The sequence below is a fragment of the Chiloscyllium plagiosum genome, unplaced genomic scaffold (assembly GCF_037043375.1).
Source record: "Chiloscyllium plagiosum isolate Xiang-an unplaced genomic scaffold, Cpla_swu_hap1 HiC_scaffold_36, whole genome shotgun sequence".
NCBI classification, from domain to species: domain Eukaryota; kingdom Metazoa; phylum Chordata; class Chondrichthyes; order Orectolobiformes; family Hemiscylliidae; genus Chiloscyllium; species Chiloscyllium plagiosum.
This window is the reverse complement of record NW_028270174.1, coordinates 12,667,009-12,682,302: the sequence shown is the minus strand read 5'-3', so window position 1 is coordinate 12,682,302 and position 15,294 is coordinate 12,667,009. Positions and strand designations below refer to the sequence as shown.

The 15,294-nt window shown below is 41.0% G+C and overlaps 1 protein-coding gene across 2 annotated transcripts in view; it reads left to right on the top strand.

The window, feature by feature from the left end:
• tbck (TBC1 domain containing kinase) overlaps positions 1-15,294 on the top strand; it is a 202,672-nt gene that overhangs the window by 107,639 nt on the left and 79,739 nt on the right. For both annotated transcript variants that reach the window (XM_043674337.2, XM_043674336.2), the window contains exon 23: positions 8,450-8,625. In XM_043674337.2, coding sequence (XP_043530272.2) covers positions 8,450-8,625 — 176 coding nt within the window. The remainder of the gene's footprint in view (positions 1-8,449; positions 8,626-15,294) is intronic.

The following is a 15,294-nucleotide window of genomic DNA, read 5'->3' as shown; positions in this document are numbered from 1 at the left end:
GGAAAGTGTGTCCAGCAGGCTAAGATAAAGCCTGCTGGACACACTTTCCTCATTCCTGAAGAAGGGCTTATGCCCGAAACGTCAATTCTCCTGTTCCTTGGATGCTGCCTGACCTGCTGCGCTTTTCCAGCAACACATTTTCAGCTCTGATCTCTAGCATCTGCAGTCCTCACTTTCTCCTCGACAGCGTGTATCAGTCTGAATAATTGTGTAGGGTACATTGAGAAAATAACAATGAATTATTGAAGGAGAGTTGGGTGCATTTTGTATATTTTCAAATGGATTTTGTTCAAGTGCCTCATTAGAGGCTACTTAATGTAAATGAGGCTCATTGTGGTAAAGCAGTATGGGTAGAGAATTAGGAAAGAAGAGAGAGCAGAACATAATGTTGTAGATATTTCTTAGACTGTAACAATCCAGCCCTTAAATAACTGCACAGAATGTGGCTTTCAGGACTATCAAGGAAGAGTTGAACTTCTACTATGAATTTAGACTTAAGAAGGAAAGGTTTATGAATTCACAAGGGAGAAATAAAAGATGGTCAATCAACAACTTGGCCCGTTTATATAAAAATAATTGAAGAATTCTATGCAAAAGGCATTTTTGAAATAAAGGAAATAACTGCATGCACACATCACTCTTCATTACCATCTGAAATCTTAAATCGATTTGTAATCAACAGTGTACTTTGAATATGCAACATCAGAAAAGTGGCAGCCAATTTACATACAGCTAATGCCCACAGCCATGTGATAATGACCAGTGATTTAACTTTATAACATTGAGTATGAGATGAACATTGGCAAGGGAACCAAGGATATCTCCCCTGTGCTATACCTGTTTGCAATAGTGATAAGGGATCTTTAATATTCAAGAAGACGCTAAACCCATTTCTGCTGTTCCCTATGGCTCAATAGACCAAGCAACTGAAGGAGTTGTGAATTCAGAGAGTGATGTAGTGGGCTGTTCAACTCATTGCGCTATTGGAAGAGCTATCCAATTAATCCCACTTATGTCCCTCTGAATTTCTTTTCCTTCGTCCCTTTTAACTGCAGGGAGTGCATTCCGGATCACATCCAGAAGAATTTACATAAGGATGCTATCAGTAATGGCAAAATGAAGATATGCTTTTAAAAAAATCTTAATTATGTTAATGGTGAATATTGGATGTAATTACATTGTGAAGTGTTTTTGAATGGTTTGTGTTCATCACAAGGATTTCAGATTATTCTAATGGTGATTGTATAACTTTTTTTGCAGAGATGCGTTGTATAGTTTTAATATTTTTGGTTTTGCAAAGCACACTTTCTGTGCCATACTCTATACCGGAACCTTGTTCTGTACAGTTCCATTGCTCAGAATGCTTAACTGCAGGCCCTATACCTGTACCACATGGACTGCAGAGGATCAAGAAAGCAGCTCCCCGTGCCGCCTTAATGGCATTTGGGAATGGGGAAATAATTGTCTCTGTGGTTCTGTTCGCCGAGCTGGAAGTTTTTGTTGCAAACGTTTCGTCCCCTGTCTAGGTGACATCCTCAGTGCTTGGGAGCCTCCTGTGAAGCGCTTCTGTGGTGTTTCCTCCGGCATTTATAGTGGCCTGTCCCTGCCGCTTCCGGTTGTCAGTTTCAGCTGTCCGCTGTAGTGGCCGGTATATTGGTCAAGGTCGATGTGTTTGTTGATGGAGTTTGTGGATGAGTGCCATGCTTCTAGGAATTTCCTGGCTGTTCTTTGTTTCGCTTGCCCTATAATGGTAGTGTTGTCCCAGTCAAATTCATGTTGCTTGTTGTCTGCGTGTGTAGCTACTCGGGATAGCTGGTCGTGTCGTTTCGTGGCTAGTTGATGTTCGTGGATGCGGATCGTTAGCTGTCTTCCTGTTTGTCCTATATAGTGTTTTGTGCAGTCCTTGCATGGGATTTTATACACTACATTAGTTTTGCTCATGCTGGATATCGGGTCCTTCGTTTTGGTGAGTTGTTGTCTGAGAGTGGCTGTTGGTTTGTGTGCTGTTATAAGTCCTAGTGGTCGCAGTAGTCTGGCTGTCATTTCAGAGATGTTCTTGATGTATGGTGGTGTGGCTAGTCCTTTGGGTTGCGGCATGTCCTCGTTCTGTTGTCTTTCCCTTAGGCATATGTTGATGAAATTGCGAGGATATCCATTTTTTGCGAATACCTTGTATAGGTGTTCCTCTTCATCTTTTTGCAGTTCTGGTGTGCTGCAGTGTGTTGTGGCCCTTTTGAATAGTGTCTTGATGCAACTTCGTTTGTGTGCGTTGGGGTGGTTGCTTTCGTAGTTCAGGACTTGGTCTGTGTGTGTGGCTTTCCTGTATACCTTTCTGGTGAATTCTCCGTTAGGTGTTCTCTGTACCCTCACGTCTAGGAATGGGAGTTGGTTGTCCTTTTCTTCCTCTCTCGTGAATCGGATTCCTGTGAGTGTGGCGTTGATGATCCGGTGTGTTTTTTCTATTTCCGTGTTTTTAATGATTACAAAGGTGTCATCCACATATCTGACCCAGAGTTTGGGTTGAATTTGTGGTAAGACTGTTTGTTCTAACCTTTGCATTACTGCTTCTGCTATGAGTCCCGAGATCGGTGAGCCCATGGGTGTTCCATTGATTTGTTCGTATATCTGGTTGTTGAATGTGAAGTGTGTTGTGAGGCACAAGTCCAGTAGTTTAAGTATGCCTTCTTTGTTGATGGGTTCAACGTCCTGTTGTCTGTTATGTCTGTTCAGCAGGTTGGCTATTGTTTCTCTGGCTAGGGCTTTGTCAATAGACATGAACAGTGCCGTTACGTCGAATGAGACCATGGTTTCTTCCTTGTCTATGTGTATATTTCTGATGATGTCCAGGAATTCCTATGTTGATTGTATAGAGTGTCTGGATCCGCTGATCAAGTGTTTCAGTTTCTGCTGTAGTTCTTTCGCCAGTTTGTGTGATGGTGTCCCTGGTAGTGATACTATGGGTCTGAGTGTGATGTCTGGTTTGTGTACTTTAGGTAGTCCATAGAATCTGGGGGTGTTGTTGCTTTCAGGTTTCATTCTTTGTAGCTCCGACCTGGTGATCTGTCCGTTTTTTTGTAGGTTCCTCAGTGTGTTGTTTATCCTATTGGTGAGCTGTGGGGTGGGGTCAAACTCCCTCTTTTGGTAGGTGTTGGTATCTGCAAGTAGTTGTTGTCCTTTTTGGATGTACTCTGCTTTGTCCAGGATGAACGTTATTCTGCCTTTGTCTGCTGGTAGTATGATTATGTTCTTATCGTTTCTTAGTGATTTTAGTGCTTCCCTCTCCTTGGTGTTGAGGTTATGTGTTTGTCTTTTCCTTGTTATCAGGGGTACGATACTTTGTCTCACTGTTTGTTGTGTCTCTTTTGTCAGTCCATTGTTCCTGAGTGTGCATTCTAGTGCTGCTAGGAAGTCTGCTGTCTTGGCGTCCCTGTGGTTGTAGTTGAGTCCCTTGGCCAGTATTGTTCTTTCCGTGTCTGTGAGCTGTCAGTGGGAGAGGTTTTTAACCCAGGTGTGTGTTGTGGTGTCCTCTTTGTTGTGTGTTAGTTTCTTTTTTCTTTTAGTGCCGTTTTTTTGCGGTGTGTAGTCCTGTTCTGTCCTATGGTGACGGTCTGTTCTATGGTCCGGGTCCATTCCTGATTCGTGGATTAGCGATCTAGCCAGTGATGCCCACACTCCATGAATAAATAGTCACAGAAATGTCCAGCACAGATACGGACCCTTTGGTCCAACTCTTCCATGACAACTAGATATCCTGTTCCCTCAAGAATTCTACCACAAGCTGCTCTGAGAAAAAAAGACATCCTTGTGGACGTTCCATAGACAACTTTTATTGGGATCGGCGACCAACCTGATAGTCCCAGTCCACCTGCAGATTGAAATAGCTAGTCCCATTTGCCAGCACTTGGGCCCATATCCCTCTTAAACCCTTCCTATTCATGTTCCCATCCAGATGCTTTTTAAATGATGCAATTGTACCAGCCTCCACCACTTCCTCTGGCAGTTCATTTCAAACACACTCCACCCTCTGTGTGAAAAAGTTGTCCCTTGGGTCCCTTTTAAATCTTTCCCCTCTCATCCTAAACCTATGCCTTCTAGTTTTGGTCTCCCCCATCCCCTGGGACAAAAGACCTTATCTGTGCTCTCATGATTTTATAAAAGTCCATAAGGTCACCTCCTTAGCCTCTGATCCTCCTGAGAATTAAAGAGAACTCACTCACTTGGTACATTTCCTGGTCATTTCACTGACATTGCCTTGGAGTACAGATGACCAAAACTAAAGCCTAAATTCTCTGTGGAATCATGAACAAACTGATGGTACAACTGGACTGGCCAGCTTTTAGAACGTGGCATTTGAAAACTTACAGATTGGCAATAACACTGCACAAACACCACTATTTACCAACTTGTGGTTCTTGTTTGTCATAAACATATTTGGCCTTTTTATTCCTGAATCATTCCACAAATGAATGATATATACCATGTTTCAAACAGGATGGTGTATAAAAGTAGGGAGATTTTGTTAAAATTACACAAAGCTGGGAACACAGCTGGGAATACTGTGAACAGTTTTCACTTCCTTCTCTAAAGAAAGATCACTTGCATTGGAGGCATTTCAGACAGGTCCTCAAGACTAATACCACATATGGAGGGACTCTCTTATGAAGAGAAGTTGAGTAGATTAGGCCTGTACTTCTTGGAATAAAGAATGAGATACAACCTTATTGAGACATACAAGATTCCTATGGGACATGACAAGATAAATGTGAAAAGGTTGTTTCCCTGTGAGGGACAGTCTGGGACCAGATGGCACAATCTCAGATCACAGGGGTCACACATTTGAAACAGTAATAAGGAGGAATATCTTCTCTCAGAAAGTTGTGAATCTGTGGAATTCTGGATATTGCATATATTCAAAGTTAAGATAGACAGATTTTTAGTTAATAAGGGAATGAGGATTACAGGCTTAAGGCAAGAAAATTGTCTTGCCGGATCATCAGATCAGCCAAGCTTTTGTTGAATGGTAGAGCAGACTCAATGGCCTACTTCTGATACTTTGTCTTGTGTTCTTGAATCTACCTCCAATATAGTGGCTTAACAAAGCAAGGAGAATGCAGATTATGCAACAAATGTTTTGTGAGTGAATTGAGATCAATCTCCACAGGCAATTGTAGCATAATAAATGCATTATGCGTTATCCATAAGTTAGTGAGAGAAGGATCAATGAGCTCTTTCCAATCACCAATCTATTGACGTGCAAAAAACTAGAAAATCATGTTAATCTGCTTCAAACTTTTCATTTGGTCATCAATTCAATTCATATCCCAATTGAGACCAATAGAAAATATGCTTGAAAGACTGTCACTTAAACAGCATTTACTTTAAAACTCAGAAACAGGTCTCTTGTGCTACTGTTATTAACCATACCTCTGGGTCAGCCACCCTAGACTCAAATCCCACCTGCTGCAGAGTAATAACATCTGTGAACACGTTAAATGGAAAATATCTAATATTCCAGAACATGGTCCTGTAGATTCTAATAGCTTTTTGGACAATTCGTCACGAGGTTCTGTAGGTTTTCCTGTATGTTTGTCACAAAATCGATGTAAACTTGGACTCTGAGGCAAGGATGTCGCTGGTCCAAATGAAAAGCTGAAAATAGAGCCATCAGAAAAAAGGGAGTGAGAAATGGTGTGCGTGTGTGTGTCTCTGCATCCTATCATATTTTATAGGAGCCCTGTCTAAGCACCCGCTTATTGCCTGACAGTATATTTCTCAGGAAGGGATCCGCAGAAGCTGGAAACTTGATTTGATGTGATTGAAGTGGTCACACCAGAAGCCAAGTGTTAGTTGTAATGGATGTGTACAACAAGAAGAGGTGTAGATATCTGTTGTGCAAGGTTCACTCATTGGCTTATATTGTAGATGGAGTAATATCAAATTATTAACTCTAACCCTTGCTTACCAAGATGAACTGCAACTGTATTATTCCCTTCACTGTAATGGAGATCGATCAGTGAAATCTGCATTGCTGATACAGTGGTATCCGCACAGTATTTTAAATCCCTGCTTCAGGCGATAGTTGGATGCAGCTGCTTAGGTGAATGTTCTGGTAACTCTTAAGGGCAAGTAAAGAGGCTGTTAGATAAGGGATCAAACAGAGGAAGCAATGTCTTCTCCCATACATTCTCCAGGGCACTGTTTTACAGCTTTGAACACAAGTACATCAGCAGCCCCCAGGCAAGGACATAGAAGTTTGCATTGTTTAAGCCTCCCATGTGATTACACAACCTTTATCTCTCATTTCGGAAACACTGTTAAGAATCTGTACTGTCCCCAGTAAGTTCCAAAGCACAGTCTTGGAGCAGAGTCTTATGGATGAGGAAGATCCCAGAATCTGTTGTGAATTGGCTGTCAACTTGGGCCACTGCAATTGGATTCAGTGTTTCTGGGCTAGGGAGGGAACATAAATCTGTCCATGTTCCTGTCTGTGTTTGCTGTGCAGCGTTCCAATTGCAAAGTGCTTCTGTAGATGAATGCACAGGATTAATCTCCACTATCGCCTATGAGCATTCACTTTCCACGGAAACCATAAGCAGTAAAGCCATTTGGACAAAATAGCAAAAGGTAACTGGTGTTTATGGAACTGTGTCCCAGGATCTGGAGGAAAGAAAACACAGAAGAGAGAAATAAATACTGATGTATTTCCAAAGACTTTTCAAGAAACATCAATGCTCAATTGATTTATGTAGCTCACGCGATAAAGGAAATATACATTCATACACTCAGAAATGTGTGCTCCTCAAAGGTGAGTTTGTTTGCAGTTTACTTGGTCTCTGAGTTCAATATAATTATAATGTAGCCAGTACAGTAATACATTCTGATTCCTCCTCTGTGAGTAAGTTTGAGGAATGGAGCATCAGTTTGTGTTCTGTATAGATTATTTGTGTGTTGGGGTATCATGTTGGCAACTGACTGGAATGATTGTCAACATGCTTGTAATTTTGTTGTTTGTTTACCAAGCTTACCAATAACCCAGCATTGCTCGTGCCTTGAGTTAAACTATATCTTTGTGTCACTTCATTGACTCTTTGGACGTGTTCTTGCCAAATCCATTGTTCCGATAACACACAGACCTTCTTGATACTTAATTCTGTTTATTAACTTATAAATCGTAGTACGGTAACACAATTTACACATTTCATTCCATTTTATTATTGACCAAAGATTTATTAATAATGTGACAAAGCCAGCTTGATCAGCATTGGCAGAGGTACAAGAGTAGGGAGCGTAACATAATAGCACCTGTAGCTCCCTTCTGATGTGGCTCCCAGCCAAAGTCTGTCACTTTGTGAACGTACTCTGGCAATTTCTTGTGTATGCCTGGCCCCTGAAGCATAGTCCTGGAGTATGACTAATGCTGTTTCACCCAAAGCAGAAATTCCTTTGTGCAGTAAGTTATGTTTTTCACTTGTGGCTACATGATGTGGCTGCTTTCATTTCATGATTCATTTTACTATGGCAGCAATGCTTCAAGGGATTTAAAATCCACAGTTATTTATTCGCAAGTAAATATTTATTTACCTTTTGAGCTTTTTTTATAAAAGACTAATTCCCTGCACGTTGAAAATGTTGATTGGAGAATGTACGCTGGCTGAGCTACACTTCTTCAGTAATTAGTTTGTTTATTTAGCAATATATAAATATGATTCCAGATATGTCCAGGAGACAGTAAGGACTGCAGATGCTCAAAGTCAGAGTCAATAGAAATGGAGCTGGAAGAGAACTGCCGGTCACAAAGCATTCAGGGACAGGAAAGTTAACGTTTCAGGCTGAGTCCTGTGTTGGTTTCTTGGTAGTTTGCTGTTTTCCCCATAAATATACTTTATTCATAAAATTGGATTGCATTACAGAATATTCACAATTTGCAAAAAATTCAACCTGTCGCCATTCTACATGCTCCACACAATATTTAGTTATTTACAAAATGCGTTGCACTTCAGGTCTACATCTTGAGGGCAAAACATTTCTAGTGGGAATTATGGTGCAAAAGATATAATTTATTTTCTTTGTACACCATGTTTCATTCTCAGCTGCCTCAATGAATTTTTGATACTCGTAAATCGTAATTCTTTGTTCTACACGGAGCTCTCCAACAATCAACATGTCTTATTTTGTTTACTTACAGCATATTCTGTAGCTTGCTCATACAAATGCAAAGATTGTCAGAGAGAAAGGAAGGCAATGGGTGCAAGAAAGGGAGAAACATGTGTTTGTAGTGAGCTTAGAAGAGATCAGTGACTGAATCACCACTGTTTGTTCTCTAAAGTAGTCATGAGTGTGGCTTCAGTGAGACAAGCAGATGGCTGGGTTCAGTTGACCGAACTGGCATGTTGAATGGTCTGGCTTTTGTGTCCATCATTACCAAATGATGTCTTTGTTGGTTTTTCAGAAATTGACATTGAACGTTGTGTGCGAGAATCTATCAATCTTTTCTGCTGGACACCAAAAAGTGCTACATATAGACAGCACGCCCAACCACCTAAACCTATATCTGATGGCAATGGAGTGTCCCGACCATCATCCTACTATTCTGCAGACTATCAGGACTTGCCCAAGACTGATCTCGTGAGTACATCCGGGACATCATTTTCAATGACAGGATGGTTATGTGTCAACTTTAGAAATCTGGGGTCAAATTCCTGACTGTCAACTTTTCCGATAAAAATGAAGTCTTCCCACTTTAAGTAAATTACTAATAGTTTTATTTATGCCAATTTGTGTGCATTGCATATTTTTAGTATATTTTTGTCTTTATTGAAGGCTATGACAAGTGCAGAGAATACTTCAGCACTGAATGCTTACCATCACGAGATGTTTTCTGTCTAAAACTATTTAATGTAAGATAGATTTTAAGATTTGACGTAAGATAGAATTTAGCTACCACTATACGCAACTTGAATATCTAATTCAAGTTGCGTATAGTGCATTGATTCAGAAGGCAAGTCATTGTGTTTTACAGCAATATAGATATATATAGCACATGCTTATCACTGCTCAGAATATTCTTTCGCTGAAAACCAAATAAACGATGAAAGGTAAAGTCAAAGAACTTTATATAATTCATAGGTTCATTATCAGATGCAAGGTTAAATGTGATCTATAAACTAAACCTTCTTAGCATAGCAATGTTCTGTATGTATAATCACTTTTTTTAACAACCTCTCTTCCTCTTGCTGAACTTCAATGAACAAAGTCCATTCAAAGCAGAATTAACAGTCAGATAATAGAGATTTTGTTTTAATTTTTACTCGAGCATTTGTATACATATTTTGGTCTACTGTAATCACTGGTTCAGCTGCGGAAAGTTTTTAATCCTGGTGACATTGATACCAATTTAATAGCTAGTCAGTAATCTTTACTGTGTAGCAAGTGGAATGCATCTTATGCATTGTTAGCTATTCAGTATTGTTGTACATATAACCACAGAGGCTGGGAGAGCAGAAGCTATTTGACACAGCATGTCTGTGCTAGCTCATTGTCAAAACAATGCAAGAGAGCTCTAGTGTTTCCTTATAGTTCTGTGTGGAACACTGGAGAAGAAAAAAGAAAAGGTTCCATTTAGACAGGAAAAGTCCCCTCTATTTTGTTTTTCTACTCAGCTGCATGGTGGCTCAGTGGTTAGCACTGCAGTCTCACAGCGCCACGGACTTACTTTCTATCTGTCCTATCAATTGCTTTAATCATTGTAAAATACCTCAGTTAGATTCAGCAATACCTGTAATGATATAATGATGCTTGGTGAAAATATAATACTGGTACCTTACCAGATTGGAGCAGTTTATGTTAGCCACTCCCAAGTTGAGACATAGAAGATGCTAGAAGCTGCAAAGCAAAGTGTTCAAGATAAGATCAAGGCTTTGCAGACTGTTGTGGAGTCAGTTTACCAGGTGTTATCAGATCTTAAAGTCTAGCTCAGTGCAAAATTCGGAAACAGCATAACCTTGAAGCTGTTGACAACCGAGCTGTTAATTCTCACCAGTCACATTCTGCTCAATTGAATCACTTAACTTTCTATGTTGGTCAGCTATTGTAATTGCATTAGGAACAGTGATTCTTATGCAAAAATAAAATTAGTCATCATTTGGTTCACGTTCATTGGATTGAATTTAATATTTTTGTCCTGCAGTTCCACTAATTTGATGGAAATCTGTTTTAAAGTGTTTTTTTATGATTAAAGAGACAATGTTGTCAAAAGTAGAAAACTTCCTGCCAACCTAATGAGCACTGTATCAGTGTTTGCAGTGACAATCAAACCTACCTTCAGTCATAATTAAAAATAAATTTTGTTTCTGAATTAATATGGCAAACATTTTCCATTGGGGTTGAGCTGAGTTTTCAATGCAGGCTGTTACACCACCTTTTGAAGTTCCCCAGTACGTGGGGCATATTGCTGAATGTACATTGCACTACTGGCCCTGTCATCAGTTGGAATGTTTTCTCTTATAATTTTTTCTGTCATTAACCTTACTCATGATTTTAAAAAGGTGAGTGGCGTGTTTAAGTCAGATGGAATCTCTGTGAATGATTTCTATACGTACCTAATATTGCTAGTTAGCAGAATTCTTAAAAGTGTACAGAAGGAAGGACTCTTGCAGATAGTTGTGTTGTCCCTGCCTCTGGTGCTTAAGGCTTGGGTTTGAGTCTTATATGCCTTAGGGAGTGTCAATACACATCTGAATAGTTGATTAAAAATGTCTATTGTACAGAAGGAAGCCATTTGGCCTATAGTGTCTGATCAAGACTGTCGTTCAGCCTTAGTCCTCTGCTATTTTCTTGATCTCAGGAACATAAATTTCATATGAAGTTTAATTGTCTTCCTAGCTGATGCAAAATTTGATTGATTGGATGTGGCTGTACTGTTTTAAACACTGTTTTTACTCTGTCCATTACTTGCGGCAGATTTGGTTACTGACCAAATTCTCTTTACCTATCAAATGTAACAGAATGGAAGAATCAGCAGCTTTGTTGTCTCTAGGCACATGACCTTCCTGGCATTAGAATTGCATGATTGATTTCAAAACAGTCCATTGAGATTGCATTTGGAAAAAAAAAACAAACTAAGTTTCAACCTGAGACTCAATTGCTTTTCTTTGTGTATTTCCAAAGACACCAGATTGTAAACATTGTTATGATCATCTCTTTGAGTCAATGCTTTGAGGGTTTTTTTTTAATTCATTCACTGCATTTGAGCAATCCTGTCAAGGCCAGTGTTTGTTACTCATCCCTAATTTCCAATGGGAAACTGAATCTGAGGCACAGCTGCCTTCACAACCCAGCAGTTCCCTAAGGCACCTTTAGGGGCCAGTACAGAGTCAACTGCATGGAGGAGGGTTTGGAGTCACACATAGGTTTGGCGAGGTGGGGATGGCAAATTGCCTTCCCAAAAAGGCAGGGAGCGAAGCAGGTGGGGTTTTTGGAGCAATCCAGGAATTACACAGTCACTATTACTGCCATTGGCTGCTTATTCTAAATTTAGGTGATTCGCTGAGTGTTGCTGAAAAAAATACCAATTAGTCCATTTGGTAACCAATCGGCACTTTCCTCTCCGACTGTATATATTGTATGTTCTGTTTCTTTTGCTATTCTTGTGAATTGTCCTGATGAGTGCAAAATTGAAAGCTTAAAATAGATGTGTCTTTTTCAGCCAATGCAGTGCAAGTTCTGTATGACCAAGTTAACTCACTGAACTCAGAGTCCCCAGCTGGATTTGAATTCATGTGTCGCGATTTATAGTCCTGATCTTTAACTCCCTGCTTCAACAATATAACCACAATGCTGTTGTTTCTGATCTGCCTGCAGGGACAGGACAAGAGGTATTTCTGTGCTCAGCAAGTCCAATGCAAAATTGCAGCAGTAAATTTAAGTCCTTCAAAAATGCACTTAATCCGAACCAACCTTTTCAGTCCCACTTAATTGTCCTAGATTATTTAGGAAATAATAATTAATTTGTTATAAACTGAGTTTAACACGATACCAGGTTATAGTCCAACAGGTTTACTTGATTAGATTCCCTACAGTGTGGAAACAGGCCCTTCGGCCCAACAAGTTCACACTAACCCTCTGAAGAGTAACCCACCCAGACCCACTACCCTGCATTTACCCCGACTGATGCACCTAACACCACCCGATAAAGGTGCAGTGCCCCGAAAGCCAGCACCTCCAACCAAACCTGCTAGACCACAACCGGTGCCACGTCACCTTTTAACTATAGGCAGTTTAGCATGGCCAATTCACCTGATGTGCACATCTTTGGATTGTGGGAGGAAAACCCAGAGGAAAACTGCACAGACACAGGGCGAATGTGCAAACTCCACACAGACAGTCACCTGAGGCAGGAATCAAACCTGGGTCCCTGATGCTGTGAGGCAGCAGTGCTAACCACTGAGCCCCTGACAAAGGAGCAGTGCTCTGAAAGCTTGTACATCCAAACAAACCTGTTCGACTACAACCTGGTGTTGTGTGATTTTTAACTTTGTCCACCCCAGTCCAGCACTGCCACCTCCATATTATACTATAAGCTGCTGTGAGCCACACCAGTTATAAAAAGCCCACTCCTCAAGGGAGCTGCTGGAGTTTCCATTTGAGGAACAGTTAGCTCATTTGACTGGACTGCTGGATTGCAATTCTGGATCAGTGGTGCTGGAAGAGCACAGCAATTCAGGCAGCATCCGAGGACAGGCATGCAATGCAGAGTGACACCAACAGCAGGGTCTCTATTCCCTCAGTGGGGGAGATTTTCCCTACGTCACTCCTTCCCCTGAGGCATGGTGACCCGTGGGATGTACTCACCACCAATGAGAGAGCAGAATCTGGTCCTTTGTGACAATAGTGACTTTCACTTCACTTCATTAAAAATATGCTTTTCTTTTACATTTTTTAGAATACTTATGTTATAAAAAAGGTATTTGGTTTGTAAAGGGCTATCAAAGACAGGAGGTCACCTAATAACTCCTTAGGACTACACTCGAGCCAATGTTATGACCAAAAATGATGATTGGGTTTCTCAAAATTCCACAGTATAGAGTCATCAAGATGTACAGCACAGAAACTGACCCTTCAGTCCAACTTGTCCATGCCGACCAGATATCCTCAATAAATTTAGTCCCATTTGCCAGCATCTGGTTCATTACTCGTCCCATTCATTTACTCATCTAGCTGCCTTTTAAATGTTGTAATTGTACCAGCCTCCACCACTTCCTCTGGCAGCTCATTCCATACACACACCACCCTCTGCATGAAAAGTTGCCCCTTAGGTCCCTTTTAAATCTTTCCCCTCTCACCTTAACCCATCTCCTCTAGTTTTGGACTCCCCCACTCTAGGGAAAAGACCTTGTCTATTTATCGTATCCATGCCCCTCATGCTTTTATTAACCTCTAAGGTCACCCCTCATTTTCCAATGCTCCAGGGAAAATAGTCCCAGCCTATTCAGCCTCTCCCTATAGTTCAAACCTCCAACCCTGACAACATCCTTGTAAATCTTTTCTGAACCCTTCCAAGTTTCACAATATCCTTCCTATAGCAGGGCAACCAGAATTGCATGCAATATTCCAAAAGTGGCCTAACCAATGTCCTGTGCAGCTGTAACATGACCTCCCAATTCCTAAGCTCAATGTGCTGACCAATAAAGGCAAGCATATTAAACACCTTATTCACTATCCTGTCTACCTGACACTCCACTTTCAAGGAACAATGAACCTGCACTCCAAGGTCTCTTTATTCAGCAACACTCCCCAGGACCTTCCCATTAAGTGTATAAGTGCTGCCTTGATTTGCCTTTCCAAAATGCAGCACTTCACATTAATCTAAATTAAACTCCATCTGCCACTCCTCAGCCCATTGGCCCATCTGATCAAGATCCCGTTGTAATCTGAGGTACTTTGCTTGCTGCTGAGAATATCACTCTGTTCACCCTTTCCCACTTTGGAATTTAGCTCCTGCCCCTGTTAGCTGGCTAGTGCTGTAGTATTGGAGGTTTCAGTGACGGTTAGGCATTTGCAATGCTTTGGATGCTCTGACAGTTTTCGAACCATAAGCAACAGGGTAGAAACTCTGCCACTAGGTAAGCTTGGACTGAAGAACTTTTCTTCGTACACTTTGGTGGTATGAGTGTTTCCATAACCACCTCTCTTTTCCTCACTGCCCACATTGATGTAATGTTGTATTGTAGTGGAAACGTACTTTTAATGAACAATCTCATGGTAGTGGAATGTTGCATGGTGAGGTGTCAGTGAGCTTCACCTCTAAGCTCCCAGCTACCATAGACTGTGATTCAGACTGCTTTCACTCTCTCTTTCCCCTCATCAGGATTGTACGTGTATAGTCTAAAGTGCCTTTCTCCAAATCACTGCTTCTCTTTTTAATAGTCACTCGGTAATGTGCTGTGGAATGTATGAGACACTCATAAACCAAGGTAGAAGTGATCACTAAATGTTTTGCTTTTTAACCCATGTTTGTTCAGATGTTGTTCCTCCTCTTTGGTACCAGTGTCAGTATTTCACACACAGCAATCACAGGCACTAGGTACAGACTAAAGTTCTCTCTACCTTTGCCAGATTGATGAGTTAATAGAACTCGCATTTCAGAAGAAGTGCAGTTAATGCATCAATGCGAAATTGTCTACTTAACTACGAAGAGGGTTAATATGTAATGATTTCCAGTTTACGGGGTGGCTGGTTATCAGGTTGGGATTGTCAGCAACTGCTCATTACATTGTCGGACACTTGCATTTTCTCCATTTGTGCTGGATTTGTCAGTGTGGGAAAAGGTCTGCCATCCGGCCTACCCATAGTAGGCCCACACACAACACAGGAAAGTAAACTTGGCCAAACTATACCAGAAACACCCAGAATGCCTCAGCAGTGACCAAACAGGCTGACCAGTGAAACCAGACAAAACTATAATCACTCACAGACAAAGGAATACACTTCCCAAAACACACTAACTATACCCGGTCAACACAATTGTCCCAAAGCCCCGAGGGCAGTCTCATACCACAGCAATACCAAAGCCACACAAAGGCCAAATCAAACAGAGAGGCACCAAAGGACCTCACTCCCAGCACAGGAACAATGGAAGCATGTTACTGTTTCAAAAGAGACATTCTCACCTACCGGCAAAGAGAGCTGGAATCTCCTGATTCCATCAAGAGCTCATTGATACTGTCAGGATGTTACGTCGCATCGACAATCAGGACATTCTTCCGATAACTGTTTTTTAATTATCATTATTTTGTA